At 36.6% G+C, this 22,901-nt stretch overlaps 1 protein-coding gene and 1 pseudogene across 2 annotated transcripts; both read left to right on the forward strand.

The window, feature by feature from the left end:
* The first annotated feature begins 5,752 nt into the window (after positions 1-5,752).
* Positions 5,753-9,459, forward strand: LOC127438966 (DNA-directed RNA polymerase III subunit RPC6-like; annotated as a pseudogene).
* Positions 9,460-10,177: 718 nt separating this feature from the next.
* LOC127439186 (neuronal pentraxin receptor-like) lies at positions 10,178-21,522 on the forward strand. 2 transcript variants are annotated; one of them, XM_051695321.1, is made up of 7 exons: positions 10,178-10,799; positions 14,229-14,293; positions 14,405-15,343; positions 17,104-17,338; positions 19,015-19,256; positions 19,364-19,543; positions 19,636-21,522. In XM_051695321.1, the coding sequence occupies exons 3-7, from the start codon at positions 14,654-14,656 to the stop codon at positions 19,867-19,869; spliced, it is 1,581 nt and encodes a 526-aa protein (XP_051551281.1). In that variant the 5' UTR covers positions 10,178-10,799; positions 14,229-14,293; positions 14,405-14,653; the 3' UTR covers positions 19,870-21,522. The 2 variants fall into 2 exon arrangements, with proteins under 2 accessions (XP_051551281.1, XP_051551282.1); XM_051695322.1 differs by lacking the exons at positions 10,178-10,799; positions 14,229-14,293 and having other exon boundaries at positions 14,352-15,343.
* The last annotated feature ends 1,379 nt before the right edge of the window (positions 21,523-22,901 follow it).

Consider the following 22,901-nt stretch of genomic DNA (forward strand, 5'->3'; position numbering starts at 1 on the left):
AGGTTTATAGTAGATTAGTGTCACTGAACGGCTGGATGTCTGAGTGGTGTCCAGAGAATAGCATAGGATTCATAGACAATTGGAAGAGTTTTTGGGGAAGACCTGACCTGCTATAGAGAGATGGACTCCATCCCTCCAGGGAAGGTGCCACTCTCCATTCTAGTAACATGGCTAATAGTCTTAATAGTGATAGTATTTGACTAACTGGGGGCCAAGTCAGGAAGCAGACAGAATGGCTTAACCATCCATCTGCAAGCTGCCTTGGGATGTCATACAGGTCACATAAACTGCAACACATAGAGAATGAATCACCTATATATCATATAGAGACTGTGTCTGTTCCCCGAAAGGTAGGGCTACTAAACATTAGATTGCTGTCATACAAATCAGTAACTGTAAATGAAATTATTACACATCATAGTTTGGATTCGATCTGTTTGACTAAAACCTAGATTAGGTTCCCCGGCCCCTAATAAGGCTAAGGCTGACCGGAGACGGCAGTGCTACAGAGAGAGAGAGTTACGGACAGCTGTCCAACACCTGAGTGTGTTTGTGTCCTTTTGGTTAAGTTTATCATTAAGCCTTTATCTATATTGTCAAGCCGGTTCTCGCCGCCTCCTTTCCATTGAACTGTGTTACACTACACTTTACAGTGATATTTTTACTGTTACTCAAAGTTTAATTCTTTTGAACTGATAATGCTTTATGTGAAATTGTCAGATATAAATAAAAATCTTTGTCATCTTTTGTTCTTGCAACATTATATAGACCACCAGGGCCATATTCTGAATTCCTTTGAGAATTTGCTGATTTTCTGTCAGATCTACTGGTAGGCTGTGGATAGAGCTTTAATCATAGGTGACGATTCAACATCCACATAGATAATGAAAATGATATACTGGGATTAGCATTTATCGATATTCTCAACTCTGTTGGGGTTAGACAAAATGTGACAGGTCCAACCCATCCCCAAAATCATACGCTAGATCTAATTTTGTCATATGGAATTGATGTTGATAATATAGAAATTCTGCCACAGAGCGATGATATCTCAGATCATTACCTCGTCTCTTGTATGCTGCGCTTAGCAAAGGTCATGCAATCTATGCAACGTTATCATTCAGGTAGAACTTTTCTTTCAACTACTTAAGATAGCTTCACTAATAATCTTCCAGATTTGTCTCAAATACTCAGTAAGCCAAAATGTTCAGAAGAACTTGATGTTGTCACAGAAAATATGGATACAGTCTTCTCTAACACACTAGATAGTGTTGCCCCCCTTCAATTAAAGTTAAAGAGAAAAATCCCGCACCATGGTACAATGATTACACTCATGCTCTCAAGAGAGCAGCTCAGAAAATGGAGCGTAAGTGGAAGAATACAAAATTAGAGGTATTTTGGGTGCTTGGAAGGATAGTGTCTCTAACTACAGACTGGCCCTAAAAACTGCCAGGTCCACATATTTGAGCAAACTCACAGAAAATAACCACAACAATCCTAGGTGTTTATTTAGAACTGTGGCTAAATTGGTTAGGAATAAAACTTCGATTGAACCAGATATTCCATCGCAGCATAGTAGTAATGATTTTATGAATTTCTTTAAATTCCAAAATTGGAATTACACATCCATCTGCCACAGCACCCCAGAAGACTAAAATTATTCCCTACGATCAACTTTAATCCTTTGCTTTTATAGGTCAGGAAGAGCTAACAAAAATGATCAAAACATCAAAATCAACAACATGAATGTTAGACCCAGTACCGACTAAACTCCTAAAAGAGGTGTTTCCTGTAATCTCAGAACCTCTTAGTATTATTAACTCATTATTCTTAGGGCATGTCCCAAGAAATTTTAAACTTGCAGTTATCAAACCACTTATCATGAAACTACAGCTTGACCCAGGAGAATTTACTTATTATAGACGGATTTCAAATCTCCCATTTACAGTATGTTGAAAATACTAGAAAAGATGTCCTCACAACTATATACCATTTCTCTGTATAAAATGAACATATGAAGAATTTCGGTCAGGATTTAGGCCCCATCATAGTACAGAGACTGCACTTATCAGAGTTACAAATGACTTGTTCTTATCATCTGATCGCGACTTCATTTCTCTTCTAGTGCTCTTAGATCTTAGTGTTGCCTTCGACACCATAAATTATGACTTTCTCTTGGACCTAAATATTGATCTGTGAACACACAATGAGCGTGTATACATGCACACCAATACAAAATCAGCTTAATGAAATAACCCATTTTACGGGTTATAGGTATACTGATATATTGAACAGAGGAATCACCAGCTCCATTTTCACTTCCCTTCAAATTCATAAATGGTGCAGTGGCGACATAAAAATCCTGAATTGAATATAAAGTTACATCTCACACGATCTGTCATGGACCTGCCACATTAACACCATGGTGAAGAAGACCCATCAGCGTCCTTACCACCTCAAGCGCTTAAAGGACTTTAATCTGCCCTCTATGGTGCTAAAAAAACTTTTACACCTGCACCATTGAGAGCATCCTGACAGGAAACTGCACAAAACAAGATAGACTGGCTCTATAAAGAGTGGTGCGATCAGCTGAGCGCATCACCCACATCAAACTCCCTGACCTGCAGTCCATCTACAGCAAACGATTGCTGATTTTTCAGAAAAGCCAAGGATATTGCGACAGGTAGGTGTCAATTTACGGCTCTCCACATTCACTTGCATGATATCTGCAAATGGTGACTTACTGTCGTAACATGCTAGTTGACCGTTACGCTCTCTCCTATGGTAAAAACGCAGAAGTTGTATTTCAGTAGAGAAGATCTGTGGTTGCATCAAACAACATTTTATGAACTGAGCGCATGTGCAAAAATATACAGTATTTATAAGAATACAGAATAGAATTGTCATCTTTACAGAGTAAAACATACTGAGCATTAATTCATACTGTACAAAAAGCAATCTATTTTCAGAGTAAAACTCGTATTAATATGAGTGTCGTGCTAACATACTTTATATAGGAATTTAGTATAGGAACTACTTATTAAAATAAACAGAGTACAATTATTCTTATTATAGCATACAATATATACAAATCCATAGAACATATGTAGTATATTGACATACATAAATAATGACGTCTTTGTGCAAATATACACTGGCGGCCAAAAGTTTGGAATGATGTACAGATTTTGCTGTATCAGAAGGAAAATGGTACTTTTATTCACCAAAGTGGCATTCAACTGATCACAAAGTATAGTCAGGACATTACTGATGTAAAAAAACAGCACCATCACTATTTGAAAAAAGTCATTTTTGATCAAATCTAGACAGACCCCATTTCCATCAGCCATCACTCCAACACCATATCCTTGAGTAATCATGCTAAATTGCTAATTTGGTACTAGAAAATCACTTGCCATTATATCAAACACAGCTGAAAGCTATTTGGTTCGTTAAATGAAGCTTAACATTGTCTTAAGGTTAGAGTGGGCAAAGAAACGGACATTGGAAAAGAGTGTTACAGATCTTAACCCCATTGAGCTTTTGTGGGATCAGCTAGACTGTAAGGTGTGTGAGAAGTGCCCGACAACACAGCCACATCTATGGCAAATGCTACAGGAAGTGTGGGGTGAAATGTCACCTGAGTAACTGGACAAACTGACAGCTAGAATGCCAAGGATCTGCAAAGCTGTTATTGCTGCACGTGGAGGATTTTTTGATGAGAACTCTTAGTAGTTTAAGAAGTAATATATATACAGGTGCATCTCAATAAATTAGAATGTCGTGGAAAAGTTCATTTATTTCAGTAATTCAACTCAAATTGTGAAACTGGTGTATTAAATAAATTCAGTGCACACAGACCGAAGTAGTTTAAGTCTTTGGTTCTTTTAATTGTGATGATTTTGGCTCACATTTAACAAAAACCCACCAATTCACGATCTCAAAATTAGAATACATCATAAGACCAATAAAAAAAAACATTTTTAGTGAATTGTTGGCCTTCTGGAAAGTACGTTCATTTACTGTATATGTACTCAATACTTGGTAGGGACTCCTTTTGCTTTAATTACTGCCTCAATTCGGCGTGGCATGGAGGTGATCAGTTTGTGGCACTGCTGAGGTGGTATGGAAGCCCAGGTTTCTTTGACAGTGGCCTTCAGCTCATCTGCATTTTTTTGGTCTCTTGTTTCTCATTTTCCTCTCGACAATACCCCATAGATTCTCTATGGGGTTCAGGTCTGGTGAGTTTGCTGGCCAGTCAAGCACACCAACACCATGGTCATTTAACCAACTTTTGGTGCTTTTGGCAGTGTGGGCAGGTGCCAAATCCTGCTGGAAAATGAAATCAGCATCTTTAAAAAGCTGGTCAGCAGAAGGAAGCATGAAGTGCTCCAAATTTTTTGGTAAACGGGTGCAGTGACTTTGGTTTTCAAAAAACACAATGGACCAACACCAGCAGATGACATTGCACCCCAAATCATCACAGACTGTGGAAACTTAACCCTGGACTTCAAGCAACTTGGGCTATGAGCTTCTCCACCCTTCCTCCAGACTCTAGGACCTTGGTTTCCAAATGAAATACAAAACTTGCTCTCATGTGAAAAGAGGACTTTGGACCACTGGGCAACAGTCCAGTTCTTCTCCTTAGCCCAGGTAAGACACCTTTGACATTGTCTGTGGTTCAGAAGTGGCTTAACAAGAGGAATACGACAACTGTAGCCAAATTTCTTGACACGTCTGTGTGTGGTGGCTCTTGATGCCTTGACCCCAGCCTCAGTCCATTCCTTGTGAAGTTCACCCAAATTCTTGAATCGATTTTGCTTGACAATCATAAGGCTGCGGTTCTCTCGGTTGGTTGTGCATCTTTTTCTTCCACACTTTTTCCTTCCACTCAACATTCTGTTAACATGCTTGGATACAGCACTCTGTGAACAGCCAGCTTCTTTGGCAATGAATGTTTGTGGCTTACCCTCCTTGTGAAGGGTGTCAATGATTGTCTTCTGGACAACTGTCAGATCAGCAGTCTTCCCCATGATTGTGTAGCCTAGTGAACCAAACTGAGAGACCATTTTGAAGGCTCAGGAAACCTTTGCAGGTGTTTTGAGTTGATTAGCTGATTGGCATGTCACCATATTCTAATTTTTTGAGATAGTGAATTGGTGGGTTTTTGTTAAATGTGAGCCAAAATCATCACAATTAAAAGAACCAAAGACTTAAACTACTTCAGTCTGTGTGCACTGAATTTATTTAATACACCAGTTTCACAATTTGAGTTGAATTACTGAAATAAATGAACTTTTCCACGACATTCTAATTTATTGAGATGCACCTGTGTATATATATATATATATATATATATATATATATATATATATATATATATATATATATATATATTTATTTATTTTTTTTTTCAAATTGTAATAGTAATTTTTCATTTTATTATCCTGACTATACATTGTGATCAGTTAAATGCCACTTTGGTGAATAAAAGTACCAATTTCTTTCCATAAGATCAAAATCTGTACATTATTCAAAACTTTTGGCCGCCAATGTACTTTGAATAATAATAATAATAATAATAATAATAATAATAATAATAATAATAATAAACACTGAGTTTATCCCACGCAGGGTTCATTAAGCGTTAGAAAGTTTAACTAATCTGTAAAATAAATATGAATTGACCTTTCACACAGGCGAAATCTGGGACTTCTACTTTTATACACCGGAAATCTTTGTCGGTCGTAGGACCCCTGAGTGCATGCTGTGTTGTTGACAGTGCGTTGCACATTACTTGAAATGGATCGTCAAATGAATCGTTTTCTTCTACACATTCCGAACTCTGTCGTCAAATCGTTCCTTTCGCATGAACAATGACAGAAGTCAAGAAAGAGTCAACGGACCCTGTAGATATAGAGAATAGGTAAGTTCCGGACACTTTTACCTCATTAATGTTTCAATTATGGGCACTTTTGGTCATGTGGACACTTTTTACACTCTTACTAGTTTATTGAATTTGTCTATTAGCAATGTCCAACAGTGTTTACACATGAATCACAGGAGAATTCTGTTCTTCTGTCTTTTTTTCTGACACATGTCAAACCAACACATGCCATTTCCACCACGTCTTTTCTGTGCTGAAGGATAAAGGAGCTTTGTCAGCAATTTCCTCAAGGGATCACCGACCAGGTCATTCAGAATGTCATCCCTCATGTGGAGGCGCAGCAGCGAGCCACGGCCATCAACAGGCTGCTGTCCGTGGTGAGATGTTCAGCTGCATGAAACTGTCCGTGCATGGAGGATCTGTTCTCTACACTCATGTCAAATTCTGTTTTTATGTTCTCAGGGTCAGTAAGACTTGCTGCGAAACAGCAATGGCCTTTTATACAGGCTAAAGGATTTGCAATCTGCAAGGTAAGGACAGTTAGTCGCTATGTGTGAAAGTATAATAAGGAAAAAGTACCAGAGGACTGTAGGTGGGAAAGGGCCTATAGTCACCTAAAGGGTGAAAATTCTGTCATTATGTGCTCACCCTCATGTCATTACAAACCTATATGACTTTGTGAATGGGTGCGGGTTCTGTCAAACTAAAAAAATGACAAAAAGCGCTTTAAAGTACTTTATGAATAGTCTGTATAACTTTTGCACTTTATTCTGTGTTAATCTCAACACCCTGATGAAAACATTTGTTGACAAAGGTTTTTTTATTTTTTTTATTTCGTCGACAATAACGAATAAGAAAATGTTTCTTTAATGCATACTGGTAACACTTTACAATAAGTTTCCATTGGTTAACATTAGTTTACTGCATTAGTTAACATGAACTAACAATAAGCTATAATTTTACAGCATTTATTAATCTTGGTTCATGTTAATTAATACCTATATGCTAATACATTTTGAAAATTAAAATGTTGTATTTGTTAAGTTAATGCATTATGACCTAACCAAGATCAATAAATGCTGTAATATGATATGATTCAATTGCTAGTTCATGATTCCTAATGCACTAACTAATGTTAACGAATGGAACCTTATCGTAAAGTGTTACCAGTGTGCTGATGATGAAAACTATGTTACGCGGTTGTCATAATATGCATAACTTGGTTTGTGAATATGCCACTTCCGTAAAAGTGCTACATGCAATGCAAAATTCTAAAATGGTTAAACACGGAAAATTAATAACAGGATCTAAAGCATGAAGAATTCAGAATATAGTAGACTAAGTTCTTAAGAGTAGCTAATACTACAGTATATTCATTATATCCTATTATTTTAGGAGCACAGTTGTACAGTATTTTGTTTTCTTTTATATTTATTTGATACATGTTTAAAGGAACAGTTCACCCAAAAATTAAAATTCTCTCATCATTTACTCACACTCAAGCCATCCCAGATGTGTATGACTTTCTTCTGCTGAACACAAATTATGATTTTTAGAAGAATATTTCAGCTCTGTAGGTCCTTACAATGCAAGTGAATGGTGGTGAGAACTTTGAAGCTCCAAAAATCATATAAATGCAGCATAAAAGTAATCCATATGACTCTAGTGGTTAAATCCAAGTCTTCAGAAGCAATATAATAAGTGTGGGTGAGAAACAGATCAATATTTAAGTCCCTTTTTACTATAATCTCTACTTTCACATTCTTCTTTTGTTTTTTGTCAATTCACATTCTTTGTGCATATCGCCCCCTACTGGACAGGGAGGGGAATTTATTGTAAAAAAAGAACATGGATTTAAACACTGGAGTCTTGTGGAATACTTCTATGTTTCCTTTTATGTGCTTTTTGGAGCTTCAAAGTTCTGGTCACCATTCACTTGCATTGTAAGGACCAACAGAGATTAATTATTCTTCTAAAAATCTTTGTGTTCAGCAGATGAAAGAAAGAGAATTTTTATTTTTGGGTGAACTCTACCTTTAAGAAAATGTTTATAAATTTGTTTCTAAATGTTACAATATTCGATTGACGTTTGGACTTACATTTTGAATTAAGGACAATTTCGTCAGAAGACTAAAACTATGTCTAAAACAAAAAATGAACACTGGTCTATGTCTATTCTATGAGCAGACCAAATTAAATTATTGACCAAAAATAACCTGGTAGTCCACCTGAAATTAAGAAAGTAAGTAAAATAGGCTTGGAACTACATGAGGTGAGAAAATAATGACAGAAGTGTAATTTATGGGTCACCTGTTTTTTAACACATTGATATTGCACCTTTTGTGTTCTAATGAATGTTTTGTCTGTTAACAGTAAAGTAAAGGGCTCTGATAACCAAGAAAAACTAGTGTACCAGATCAGAGGATGCTGGAAATAAAGGTGAAGTGAAAAGTCATTCTTGATTGCTGTATTGTCCATTTAAAGAAGCCTTGTCATTGACTGTCTGTTTTGCTTACTTCAGGAATCTGGAGCAGAGACATAAGATATAAGAGTAACCTTCCGCTCACAGAAATCAATAAAATCCTCAAGAACCTTGAGAGTAAGAAACTCATCAAAGCAGTCAAGTCCGTTGCGGTGAGTTGATCTCCATAAAAGAGATAAAACAAAAAGAGACATAAACATCTCAAAACAAAAGCTGCTGTTTTCCTTTGGCTCAAACTCTTTCATCCAGGCCTCCAAGAAGAAGGTTTACATGCTGTACAACCTGCAACCTGATCGCTCTGTGACAGGAGGAGCGTGGTATAGTGATCAGGATTTTGAGTCTGAGTTTGTGGAAGTTCTAAACCAGCAGTGCTTTAAGTTCCTACAGGGTAAGGTGAGATGTTTCATGATGTTTCTTCTTATTTCTCTCAAAGTCTTTGATCTTGAAAAGTGTAGATATTACTTTGATGTTAATGTGTGTGTTTTTAGGCAGAAGCAGCAAGAGACGGTAAGCAGAGTCCTGTGGTGCAGAGAAACAGCTCATTTGCCAACTCTCATGAAATCTGGAAGTACATCTGTGAGCTCGGCATCAGCAAAGTGAGTGTAAAACCTTTATCTCAGTACCTCTGTAGAATAATGTTCTTAGTTAAATTCAGTCTGTTCAATAGGTTTAATATTACTGTTACGGTTAATAGTGAACCTGTGTGCAGGTGGATCTGTCCATGGAGGACATCGAGACCATTTTAAACACACTGATCTTTGATGGGAAGTTGGAGATGACCATAATCGCTGCTAAAGAAGGGATTGTGGGGAGTGTAGACGGACAGATGAAGCTCTACAGGGGAGTGAACCCCATTATCCAGCTCACGGGCCTGGTCAAAACACCATGTGGTCTCTGCCCGGTATATGAATTCAATACGGAGTTGTAACACAACTCATTATATACTGTATATAACTTACGTTATGTTATTGTTACAATGGTATAATGTGTTTACCATGTCTCTGTTTGCCCCAGGTGTTTGATGACTGTCACGAAGGGGGTGAGATCTCTCCATCCAACTGTTTACATGGCGGAGTGGCTGGACTTCTGACCAGCCGAGCAGATGTCTTGTTTTGAAAGTGTTTTTTTTTTTCATGCATCAATTAGATGCCACTGAAGATATCTTTTTATTTATATTGAACAATGATAGCTTTAACGATGAAGCTTGACTACATCAACTGAACAAGAGGCAACATTAATAAGGGCTTGTTTGATGACACCTTTTTTTTTTTTTTTTTTTACGCCTTTATTTTAGTTTTTCATGTACAAGGAATACATGTACAATAGCAGTGCAAACAAACCACACCTATGGGAACTTTCATTAAAAGTTGTTGTAACAGTTACATATATTCCTTTAAACTGTTCAATACTATCTGGAAGGCTTTCTTACACAGCTGAACAGAATTTGTATAATAAATACACTCTTCACGAAAAATTACATAAACAAAAATTGACAATATTTATACACAGTTACCTGCTTAAATAAAGATGAAATTAGAAAGAAAAAAATAGAAACAAGGAAATAAAAGAAACACACATTCCATACTCTGTGCTCCTGCAGATCCAGTACCACAATATATGAGTCCCTAAACTAGATCTCCCTCAAAGTGTGATCTAATATGTTTCCAAATTTTATTAAAAATGCTTAAAGGGGTAGTTCACTCAAAAATGAAAATTCTCTCATTTACTCAACCTCTTGCCATCCCAGATGTTTATGACTTTTTTCTGCTGAACACAAATGAAGATTTTTAGAAGAATATTTCAGCTCTGTAGGTCTTCACAATGCAAGTGAATGGGTGTCAAAATTGTGACATTCTGAAAATCACATAAAGGCACCATAAAAGTAATCCATATTTTCTGAAGTGATATTATAGTTGTGGGTGAGAAACAGATCGATATTTAAGTCAATTTACGCTAGAAATTATTTCCCCTGCCCTGTAAGGGGCGATAAACACAAGAAGAAGAATGTGAAAGTTGAAGTGCAGCATGACTTGAGCAGAGAGGAGAATTTATAATAAAAAAGGACTTAAATATTGATCTGTTTCTCACCCACACCTATCAAATTGCTTCTTGAGATATTGATTTAAACATTGGTGTCATATGGATTACTTTTATGCTGACTTAATGTGATTTTTGGAGCTTCACAATTTTGGCACCCATTCACTAGCATTTAATGGACCAAAAGACCTGAGAAATTCTTCTAAAAATCTTCATTTGTGTTCTGCTGAAGAAAGAAAGGCATACACATTTGGGATGGCATGAGGGTAAGTAAATGATGAGAGAATTTTCATTTTGGGGTGAAATATTCCTTTAATTTGCCCCTTACTACATATCTTATTTCTTCCAGATACAAGTTCCCAACAACCCAGCTCTCTTGCCCACATCTCAAAAGTAGGAACAGATTCTGATTACCACAATTGTGATATGTGATTTTTTGCTAATATGCAAAATAAAATGGCCTGTGCTTTGAAATTATTACAGATTTGTTCGATCACTCCTAGAATTCCCAGGCAAGGATCAGGCTCCAAATTAGTATGAGAGGAATCTGAATATTTGTTCCCATAATGATTGGATCTTTTAACATGACCAAAAAGAAATGAAACAAAGTGCTTTCTGATGATTTACACTTGTTACAAAGTGATGAGACCATGGGATAAATTTTGTTTTATATTGTTTTTGATTAAAGATAAAGAGGGCAAACCATAAAAAATTTAATAAAATAAAAAAAATAGCATGCACGGATAAATCGTTTATAATAAAAACAGAAACATCCAATAAGAAAATACGAATTGTCAATTTTGAAATCATGGTGACTTTAACAAAACCTAAAACGACTGTTAAAAATGATTTAAACAACTTTACAGCTCAAATAATACATGAGATTTAACTGAAGAATTAATGTAAGTGCTTTTATAAAATTCTAAGCTTCACATTTCTGCTTTTAAACCCTTTTAAACCTTAAACCTTTTAGCCACATTCACTTACATTGTAAGCAGGGGTTAAATTGGGATTTCGGAGGTGGGGGAACCCTAAAATGAGGTGATTTGATAAGCCAGCTGTTGCAGCACCGCATTCAAACATGCGTTTGGCGCGATATACACACTCGAGTAGAAAGGCTTACAGTTAATAAAGAGCGCTTCCAAATTAGGACAGCACATTCTCTTTAACGTTGTTACATCTGTACACCAACTTTAATTGATATAAAAGCACGTTCCACAGCCTCTCGTTTTCCCCATTAACTAGAATGGCTTCACTCAGCCAGGTTTCTGTGAAGCACAAGGCAGCAGAGGTTGAAAGTCCTTGTTTGTGCAGGTGAGGAGATGAAGTTCGTCCGTTTTGTTAGGAAGAGAGCGGAGATTCGCTAAGTGAATACTCGGCAGCGTTGTTCAGAATCCGTCCCTCACCTGCGTCTCTTGAACAGCAGGGCTGCGGCTCCAACTAAAATGTATAGCAAAATATCTGAATATTTGAAAAGATTGTCTGGTACATGCTGTCGAATGTTCAGCAGTTCGTCTCTGTTAAAACTGACTGGAAAAAGATTACTAAACACAGGAAAAACAAACAAAAACAACAAAAGAACTGAGGAGCTCCACACCGAGGCAGCCATCATACTGAGAATTTCCAAGTATTTTTGCATATGCATAGTACACTGGTGGCCAGAAGTTTGGAGTAATGTACAGATTTTGCTCTTATGGAAAGAAATTGGTACTTTTATTCACCAAAGTGGCATTCAACTGATTACAATGTATAGTCAGGATATTAATAACGTGAAAAATTACTATTACAATTTGATAAAAATGTTCAGAACTTCTTAAACTACTTCAAAGAGTTCTCGTCAAAAAAATCCTCCACATGCAGCAATGACAGCTTTGCAGATCCTTGGCATTCCAGCAGTCAGTTTGTCCAGATACTCAGGTGACATTTCACCCCACACTTCCTGTAGCACTTGCCATAGATGTGGCTGTCTTGTCGGGCACTTCTCACACACCTTACAGTTTAGCTGATCCCACAAAAGCTAAATGGGGTTAAGATCCATAACACTCTTTTCCAATTATCTGTTGTCCAATGTCTGTGTTTCTTTGCCCATTCTGACCTTTTCTTTTTGTTTTTCTGTTCAAAAGTGGCCTTTTCTTTGTAATTCTTCCCATAAGGCCTGCACCCCTGAGTCTTCTCTTTACTGTTGTACATGAAACTGGTGTTGAGCGGGTAGAATTCAATGAAGCTGTCAGCTGAGGACATGTGAGGCATCTATTTCACAAACTAGAGACTCTGATGTACTTATCCTCTTGTTTAGTTGTACATCTGATCTTCCACATCTCTTTCTGTCCTTGTTAGAGCCAGTTGTCCTTTGTCTTTGAAGACTGTAGTGTACACCTTTGTATGAAATCTTCAGTTTTTTGGCAATTTCAAACATTGTATAGCCTTCATTCCTCAAAATAATGATTGACTGATGAGTTTCTAGAGAAAGAAACTTGTTTCTTTTTTGCCATTTTAGACCTAATATTGACCTTAAGACATGCCAGTCTATTGCATACTGTGGCAACTCAAAAACAAACACAGAGACAATGTTAAGCTTCATTTAACAAACCAAATAGCTTTCAGCTGTGTTTGATATAATGGCAAGTGATTTTCTAGTACCAAATTAACAATTTATCATGATTACTCAAGGATAAGGTGTTGGAGTGATGGTTGCTGGAAATGGGGTCTGTCTAGATTTTACCAAAAATGACTTTTTTCAAATAGTGATTGTGCAGATTTTTACATCAGTAATGTCCTGACTATACTTTGTGATCAGTTGAATGCCACTTTGATGAATTAAAGTACCAATTACCTTCTGAAACAGCAAAATCTGTACATTATTCCAAACTTTTGGCAGCCAGTGTGTGTGTGTGTGTGTGTGTGTGTATATATATATATATATATATATATATATATATATATATATATATATATATATATATATATATATTATATATACAGTACTGTGCAAAAGTTTTAGGCACTTGTGAAAAATGTTGCATAGTGAGGATGTCTTCAAAAAAAATAAATAAAATAAAATAAAAATGACATTATTTTCATTTATAAATTAACATCATACAAAGTCCAGTAAACATAAAAAAGCTAAATCAATATTCGGTGTGACCACCTTTGCCTTTAAAACAGCACCAATTCTCCTAGGTACACCTGGACACAGTGTTTCTTGGTTGTTGGCAGATAGGATGTTCCAAGCTTCTTGGAGAATTCACCACAGTTCTTCTATTTAGGCTGTCTCAATTGCTTCTGTCTCTTTATGTAATCTCAGACTGACTCGATGTTCAGTGGGGGGCTCTGTGGGGGCCATGACATCTGTTGCAGGGCTCCCTGTTCTTCTATTCTAATCTTTTCTATTTGCAAAAGTAATGTTTGTGAGTCTAACATTTATATTCCCTATTGACACACTAAAGCTGAAGATATAAATAACCATCTTAAGTACAAATGCTTGTGTGAAACATCTTATATGACATAAGACTTTTGCACAGTACTGTATATAGATATATATATAATCAGAGCCCTTTTTCTTTTTCCTTTTTTCTTTTTTACTTTTCAAAACTTGTAAAAAACAAAAAAACAAAACAAAGGGCAAAAGTATTACCTATCCATCCATGCCTTTCCCTCAACTTTGCAATATTTATTTATTTTACGACTGTCCACTGTGTCTGGGGAAAAACAATAAGTACAGTTCTTTAAGTTCAAGTTGGTGATGATAACATATCTGGATTTCAAAAGTCATGGAAATTTCTATTGCGAATACATATTTTTGTATTGTTTTTTTCACCGCAGAGAATCAAACGTATAGGCTTACTGAGGTTTGCAAATTCTAATGGCTTGTCTACAAGGATCATCAGGTGTGAAAACATTTTTTGAAAACTAAGCCTGTTGCCATGCAGCTTTTCATCTTTGATCCAATTCTGTTTTCCTCTTCTGTCTCCTGTTCACATGTACATCTTGTGCCAAAGCATTCATAGATGATCACAGTCTCTCACTGCTCTCTCTCCCGCGCGGGAGCCATGGTAACGAGAACGATGGGCGCTTAGCAACACGAGAGGAGGAGACCGAGAGCGCGCGAGACACGGCATCATTCACGACTCGGTCAACAGCCACCGACCTTCATTTCGTCAAGCGCTGCTTTAAAATGACTGCTTTGATGGTGAAATGGAACGTTAGATCAAATAATCAGTTTTGCTAAATATATCTAAATTAGCGCGATGAAGTTCGTCGTGGTTTTAGTTTCCGCTGGCTTTTTAGCTTTTCTTGGTGCGGTCATCTGCATTATCGCTAGCGTGAATTCACGATCATCGGCCGACGCGCCCCAGGCGTTCTCAGACAACCACTCGCTCTCACTGCTGGAGCCGCTCCCGGGATCCGTAGCGCACGCCGGCCCGCTGGGAGCTCTCCATGGTGCTGAATCCTACGATGGAGGCGGTTTGGACATCGGCTTGGAGATACCGTCGCTCAACGAGCTCAGGACCGGCGATGTATCAGGCCCTAGCCCGAAACAGTTCACCCTCAACCGACTCATTTGCACCCCTGTTCCCATTGGGGATTGCAAATCGAGGGGTCTGAGACAAGCCGAAGACCTGTTCGCGGACGAGGAGGACTGGAGCCTCCGCACGACCGCTGAGGAGCTCCGGCAGATTGTCATGCAGCAGAACGATCAGATCTTCATGGACCAGAGAACCATCACGGAGCTCACTGGGAAGCTCTCGGAGTGCGAGAACAGCCTGGAGGAGAGGAGTCTCAATGAGCGGAGTATGGGGGTCTGGGCGGGTAACCGACGCCACATGGCCGGGGATGATGTGAGCAGCTCGGTTGCAGTGCAGTTGCAGACCGCCCGGGCTGTGGAAGAACTGGAAAGAGCCATTCTTCAGCTGAAAGACCGTATAGAGAAGCTGGAGGTTGGTATGGAGAGAGTGAAAAAAACAAACAAAACACACACACACACACACACACACACACACACACACACACACACACACACACACACATATATATATATATATATATATATATATATATATATATATATATATATATATATATATATATATATGCAATTATGCATTTCAATTTCAGAACAAAATTCTATCAAATGAAAGAAAATGAAATTAAATGTAAAATATTTTATTTAATTTGATTTAGTTAAAGATTCCTCAATTCAACTTGAAGGAATTTTGTTCTGAAATTGAAATGCGTAATTCTTAAAAAATAATAATAATAATAATAATAATAATAAAATAAACAGTATTTTCCATTTGTGTGTAAATACTTCAAACTTGAAATTATAATTTAAAGTTCAAATATCTGATAAAGGAATGACAAAATCTCTTGGGCGTTTGGTGCACCAGAAGGGGACACAATTTTGTTACTACACTTTAGAGAAGGATGTAATTAAATGTTCGAGATTGGATGGGTGGACCAAATGTAAAAGTTCAAGAAATTAAAAAATCTAAATTTGACTGACCAACAATCCGAATCACCATTTCTTAGACTATAGTAGATCTGTCCTAGGACAGGTGGGTCCTCTGGTTCAATGAAAACAGTCATTTTTATTTGTATAGCTCTTTTCAAAATATACATTGTTTCAAAGCAGCTTTAAAGAAAATCATCCTGTAATATCTGTAATTTCTTCAGACTCCTCAGTGAACAGCTTCATTGTAAAATTTCATTGAAAATCATGCCTTAAAGTTTTGGTCTCTAAGCCCCCACACCGAAAACACTGATAAGCTGTCTTTACTCAATTGATTGAGTAAACTCATTCCCTCAATTGAACTGAGTAGTGTCATCTGCAGAACATGTGTAATTAAGTTCAATGAACTAGGTGTTCATATAGAATAAACTTAACTATTTAAGTAAAGGTAACTAGATTCAATTAGACTAAACTCAAATGTCCTATTTACATGTTGTTGTTTCTACTTTATAATTTTAGTTGAATTGACAAATTTAGTTGGATTATTCCCCATAGCCTCAATTTTGTACTCACCGTTTGAGTTATCAACACTTAAAATCTTAAGTATATGGATTTTAAAGTTAAATAAGTTAAAGGAACATAGATATTTAAATTATGAGCCCAAAACTTGACATTTCAAGTAGTTTAATTAAGACAACTAGATTTTTTCACAAATGACCACATTAGGGTTTACAGTGCAGTGAGCAAGCCAACGACGACTGTGACAAGGAACAAAAACTCCACAAGATGATCGTGAAAACAAAACAAACAAACAAACAAACAAACCTTGGGAGAAATCAGACTTCTCTGGCTATACAGCATGAACATAATGCCAATATTAATTAGCTATGTGTAATACAAGTCATGTATTAATTGCATAGATAAAGTGATATAACTGTTTTGGTAGGCTATATTTAAATCTTAAGGGTAGTGATGCTCATAGGTATTTTAATAGCTTTGTCCTGCTGAGTGTCTCCTAGGTAGAAAAACACATATATAAATTATGAGAGAGGACAGAGAATGGCACAGGTTCTCAGCTTGGTGGAGCGTTATCAGCAGTCACACCTGAATTGTAGATATTGTGAAACATACTCTTAATTATGTTTTTGTAACACAAATGGATCTAATTTTGTTGATACACATGCTGAACAGGGTATATATTAGGTTTATTTAGCTCTCTTTCTCCCTTTATAACTCTCTCTCTCTCAGATGGAGATTGGCCCTGCTGCGATAAACCACACCGAGCATGCTGTGAGCACATTAGGCAGTGTGGTGGTGGGTGAACCCGACAGGCCTATGGAGGATCTGGAGGGAGAGCTTGAAAAGAAGATTAGGCTGTTGGAGAAGGAGAGGAAGAACCTTCGGAAAGAGACCCAGAACCACCATCAGCACATCGACCAGGGAATCAACACCTTGCAAGAGCGGATTGCAGAGCTGGAACAGAGTAAGGATGGCTCCAGTGTTATTATTGTGAATGAAAACTGAAAGAAAACATTTTCGTTATCTGAAATAAAAATTCTTGACTCTAAAGTTAACTAAAATAAAAATCAAATTAGTTTTAGTTTTTGATACTCAGTAAAGTTATGGTGTTGGGTGTAATCTGATTTCAAAGTAATTAGTTACTGTAATCAAATTACTTTTAGTCAAAAAGTTTTACATTTACAAATGTTTTATGTAGAATTTAAAACATGAATTATAGGGGGGCCTGGGTAGCTCAGCGAGTATTGACGCTGACTACCACCCCTGGAGTCGCGAGTTCGAATCCATGGGGGGGCTGAGTGACTCCAGCCAGGTCTTCTAAGCAACCAAATTAGCCCGGTTGCAAGGTAGGGTAGAGTCACATGGGGTAACCTCCTCGTGGTCGCGATTAGTGGTTCTCACTCTCAGTGGGGCGCGTGGTAAGTTGTGCGTGGATCGCGGAGAGTAGCATGAGCTTCCACATGCTGTGAGTCTCTGCGGTGTTGTGCACAACGAGCCACATGATAAAATGCACGGACTGACGGTCTCGGAAGCGGAGGCAACTGAGACTTGTCCTGCGCCAACCGGATTGAGGTGAATAACTGTGCCACCACGAGGACCTACTAAGTAGTGGGAATTGGGCATTCCAAATTGGGGAGAAAAGGGGATAAAAAAAATAATAATAATAAAAAAAAAAACACAGTCATGGTCACAGCAGTTTTACTATAGTGAAACCATGGTTAATTTTCAGAAGGGCATGTTTTTTGGTGGAAACCATGTTTCTTTTTTTTTCTTTTCTTTTTATTTAAACTATAGTGTTACCATAGTAAAATCATGTAGTAACCATGTTATTTGACAGAATGATTGATTTTAAATACTATAGTCTATTACTGTTGTTTATTACCATAGTCTTTCATTACCATGATTTTCCTGTATTATTATTATGGTTTAACCATGGTCCAAATATGGTTACTGTCGTAAAACCATCGTAAATTCTGTGGTTACTATGGTTTTACTACAAATACCATAGTTCTAAAATGGGTGATGTAGTAAAACCAAGAAGATTAGTTTTTGTAAGGAATGGATAAAGCTATTGCGAGGAGGGCAAAATTGCGAAGGGAAAGCAAATGATTGCGAGGGAATCCAAAACTGTTTATGAGTGAATGCAAAAGTGTTGCAAGGCAACATATAACTGTCCTGTAAGGGGCTCCATATTTTCCAGAGTATGCTGTAATGGAAAAAGCTTTCGAAACATTCCATTTTCAGTGGAGGAAAATGCTGTTCTAGTGTGAGAGAGAGGCGTAAACATAGCGAGAAATCAATGCATTTTCAAACGAACGCGTATTAGTGTGGGCGTGGCCTAAATTGAAAGGACAGATTGGACCGAAAAATAAAAAAGAAATAAAAACAAACAAATAAAATAGAAATAAAACTAAATTAGAAATTCTAAGCTTTAAAAACCCTGGATTGAAGATGGGTCAAATTTAGGGGAAAAGTGGATGAAATGGTTTAGCAGATGTAAGCCTGATTCTCTCAACACATGTTAAGCCCAGTACTGGATTAAGGCACCATGCCAAAGTAGTTTATCTGGATAAAAATATTCTTAGACATGGCTTTGAAATGTATTTATTTTTTATTTATTTATTTATTTCTCACTTACAGGTCTTACAGATTACAGTTACCCACAAGGGTATAAAATTTCCTTCACTGTGCGAACTAACTACATGTATGGGCTAGTCCGGCGGAATATTCCCGAGATGTATGCCTTCACTGCATGTTTGTGGCTCAAGCCTACTGAGAATGGAATTGGAACACCATTTTCCTATGCAGTGCCAGAACAACCAAATGAAGTTGTCCTGCTTCAGGGCATTCATAACCCTGCAGAACTACTCATTAATGATAAGGTAAGACCCGCTACACCTAAAATTACTGCTTTCAGGGAGAAATTGCACATTGTTGACAGTATATTTGATTATCGATTGCCATTAAACACTTTTTTGCCCATTTCCAGGTGGCACAGTTGCCCCTTTCTTTGCCCCAGGGCATCTGGCAGCATGTATGTGTGAGCTGGACTCTACGGGATGGGGTTTGGAAAGCATATCAGGGTGGCAAGTTGAGAGGACGGGGCGAAGGGCTGTCAGCATGGCACCCAATCAAATCCGGGGGCATGCTGGTGCTGGGACAAGAACAGGTGAGTAAGACAGTGAATGCTAGAAGAGTCTGAATATTAAACATTGTGTTTGTCCATGTGTAACCCTCCTACTCTCCATGGCTCTGCTGCAGGACACCCTTGGTGGGCGGTTTGATGCATCCCAGGCTCTGGTCGGGGAGCTGTCGTTATTTAACCTGTGGGATCGTGTTCTGTCGCCTACGGAGGTGGCCGCTCTTGCGGCTTGTGCAGAATCGCCAAAGCTGGGAAACGTGGTGCCCTGGACAGACCGAGATGTGGATGTGTTTGGTGGGGCCGTCAAGGACCCTGTGGACCCCTGCGTTCACAGCTCCCATCCCCGGCAGTGAGCGGGGTCATGGGTCGATACCATTCTTTATAGGAGTGGGGCATAAAATGAGACAAAAAGAGGCTTGAAATGCTGAAAGACAAAGAGATAATAATTGTATCATGGTTCCAGTATTTGTATTGAATGTATTTACCTTTGAACTGTGTTTCAGCTGGGATCTATAGAGTGGCTGCAGAAAGATTTAAGGCCTGTTTTCGTCTCGTGTTGCTTGTGTTCTTTCACGCCCCTCTTCCCAACACATTATTGCACTGTGGTCCCTTCAGATATACTATAGAGAATGTTTTTAATAAGATGGCTGTAGATAATTCTCACAGCAATCGTCTGTGTGCTTTATTCGTGTAAAGTGGAGCTTTTGCTTTATTGTTTGTTTTATCTGTCCTTTGAGTCATTTCTATAGTCTAAACGTACCTTGAAAATTTCAGCATCTTAAAGTCAACATGAAATCAAAATGATCCCATAATGATTTACTTTATTACACATTCCTGGTCTGAGAAGGATTTTTCAGCACACGATTTTCCAAAGAAACAAATGTTTTCCTCAGTAATCACAAATGTAATAACTTGCTCTGCCTCTGAAATGACTTTCCTTCTCGGCTGACAAATACAGACCACGTTTCAAAATCCATTCAATTCCTGATGAATAAAATAAAATTGCTTCTTACATTTTTTCCTCATTCAAAATCCTGCATCAAATTACAGATGTAAAATGGGTTGCAGATGCCAGTTAATGTTGACTTTAAGTTTACTGTCATGTTTCTTAACATCACATTAAACCGTGGCAAAATAGTTGGGCTATTACACCTTTGTATTAAAATTGTATGGTAATAACCAATAAACCACTGCAAGACTGCCGGCGATTTTTGTGTGATTAAAAACAAAAACAAACAGTTTGACACCCCCCCCTCACAAAATTCGACCACTGTGTATAATACATATAAAATATGAATTCAGAGGTTCATATGTATGTCTGTTTTGGGTTTCTGTTGTTTTTTTTTTGTTGTTTTTTTTTTAAATTGTGAATTCTTATTTGAATTATTTTTTCTTTTGAATTCATTGAGCAGAAAAACAAAAACATTTCTGTGAAAAGTGTTTTAGAAAGTAACAAAAAGTGAAGTAATTAGTAATGGGATTACTTTTTTGATTAAGTAAACAGTAAAGTAATCTGTAATTTGTTAGTGGATTGTTTTTTACTTACCCAACTTACCCATCACAGTTCTTTACACAGTGTACCATCACCGACTTTGTTTCAAAAGACAAATTCAACAAGAATCCAAAGCCTTTTTTTATTTATTTATTTTTTTATAAAAAAAGTTAATTTAAGCATCTGATTAACTTAAACTACACACAAATGTGAAGATGATCGCCATCATCAAATGAGTATGATTTGCTGCACACATTGAAAATATGAACGCAAAACAATGTTTAAATACAGAATCTTTCAGCATCATGTCATGTTACCATTGCATTGCACCTAGTTCTCCTTCTCCTTGCCCGTCACAGAGAAAGCTTAGGAAAGTGCCTGCCTATTTATTTGATTCTTGCTTTTGGTCGATCATCAGCTGTGATGTCAGTGTAGTGCTTCTTTATATTTGCACCACCAAGGATCTATGATGATATTGTGAAAATGTGGATGAAACAATTAAAATAGTGAAGGAAATGAATACTGGAGTGCATTGTCTTTATTAATGTGTATTTACATTGTGCTGGGGGAGGGGATTAAAAAAAAAAGAGATGACTGATTAATCTGTGGATTGATAGGTTTAATGAAACACTTGACAGGATGTCTGGCCTTGCATCAGAATTTAACAGATTCAATAGTCTGTTGACTGACAGACACCTTAGCACAGTTAACAGCAAAAGTCTCTCTCTTACACTTTTCAACACCCTCTTTTGGATTTAGATTTTACTGGTCACAGTGATTTTTTTTTTTTTTTTTTCTGATTTATTTATTATTCCTATTTTATTCTTCTTCTTTATATTGTTGTTATTAGTTAAATTATTAGTTCAGTATTTAATATACAAGCCCTAAAATAATAATACATAAGAAGAAGAAGAACAACAACAATGTATTTATTTGTTTTCAGATTTATTTATTTATACATTTATTTATGCAATAATATTGATAATAATAAAATAATAATAATAATAATGTATTTATTTGTTTTCAGATGTATTTTTTATACATTATTTATAGCAACATTTATTTATTTATTCAGGCAATAATAGTAATGACAATAATAATAATGTTTAATGTTTAATAATTTATAAATAACTAATGTGTTCATTTTCCTTTATTTATTTATGAAATAATAATAATAATAACAATGTGTATATTTGTTTTCAGATTTAAGTATTTATATAGATATTCATTTATTAATACATTTATTTATAGCTACATTATTTATTTATGCAGTAATAATGATAATAATAATATTTTTATTTGTTTTCAGATGGATGTATTTATACATTTGTTTATTTGTCATGGTTTCATGTGTTTTTGTTCATGTTTTGTGTTAATGTCTTTTATTTTGGAAGTTTAGTTACTGTTTTATAGTCATGTGTTCCATGTCATGTTATTGAACAGCGTGAAACACTTTCTTATGAAGTGTTACATTCATACGTGCAGACAGAGAAGTAAGTTTGAAGTAAGTTTGGAGCAGAAGAAATTGAAATAAACCTTGTGTAAATTGTCACATGAACATTTAGCTTTATGCTAAGCTAAAATGCTTTTTCTAGCCATTTTACATGCACATGTTACCAGACACGATCATATTATTTTTTTTTTATCAAGAAAATCCACATTAGATCATAATTTTTTTTATATATTAAGACCTTTGATATTAGGGCAAAAATCATATTCTTGACGAGAATTTTTGTATTGTTTATTCTGTAAAAATATAAAAAAAAATCCTTAAAACAAGATCAGTTTGATTTATCTTGTTTAGAAACAACACTGCAAAAGATATTGTCTTTTTAGAGAATGCATTTTTAACATGTGTATTTTGTCTTAATGTACTGCCAGATTTTTTAAAGT

Source organism: Myxocyprinus asiaticus, chromosome 50 (genome assembly GCF_019703515.2).
Source record: "Myxocyprinus asiaticus isolate MX2 ecotype Aquarium Trade chromosome 50, UBuf_Myxa_2, whole genome shotgun sequence".
Lineage (NCBI taxonomy): Eukaryota > Metazoa > Chordata > Actinopteri > Cypriniformes > Catostomidae > Myxocyprinus > Myxocyprinus asiaticus.

Coding starts and splice junctions, on each gene's coding strand:
- LOC127439186 (XM_051695321.1), top strand. CDS start 14,654: ATGAAGTTCGTCGTGGTTTTAGTTTCCGCTGGCTTTTTAGCTTTTCTT. Junction 19,257..19,363: donor AACTACTCATTAATGATAAG/GTAAGACCCGCT, acceptor GCCCATTTCCAG/GTGGCACAGTTGCCCCTTTC. Junction 19,544..19,635: donor TGGTGCTGGGACAAGAACAG/GTGAGTAAGACA, acceptor GCTCTGCTGCAG/GACACCCTTGGTGGGCGGTT.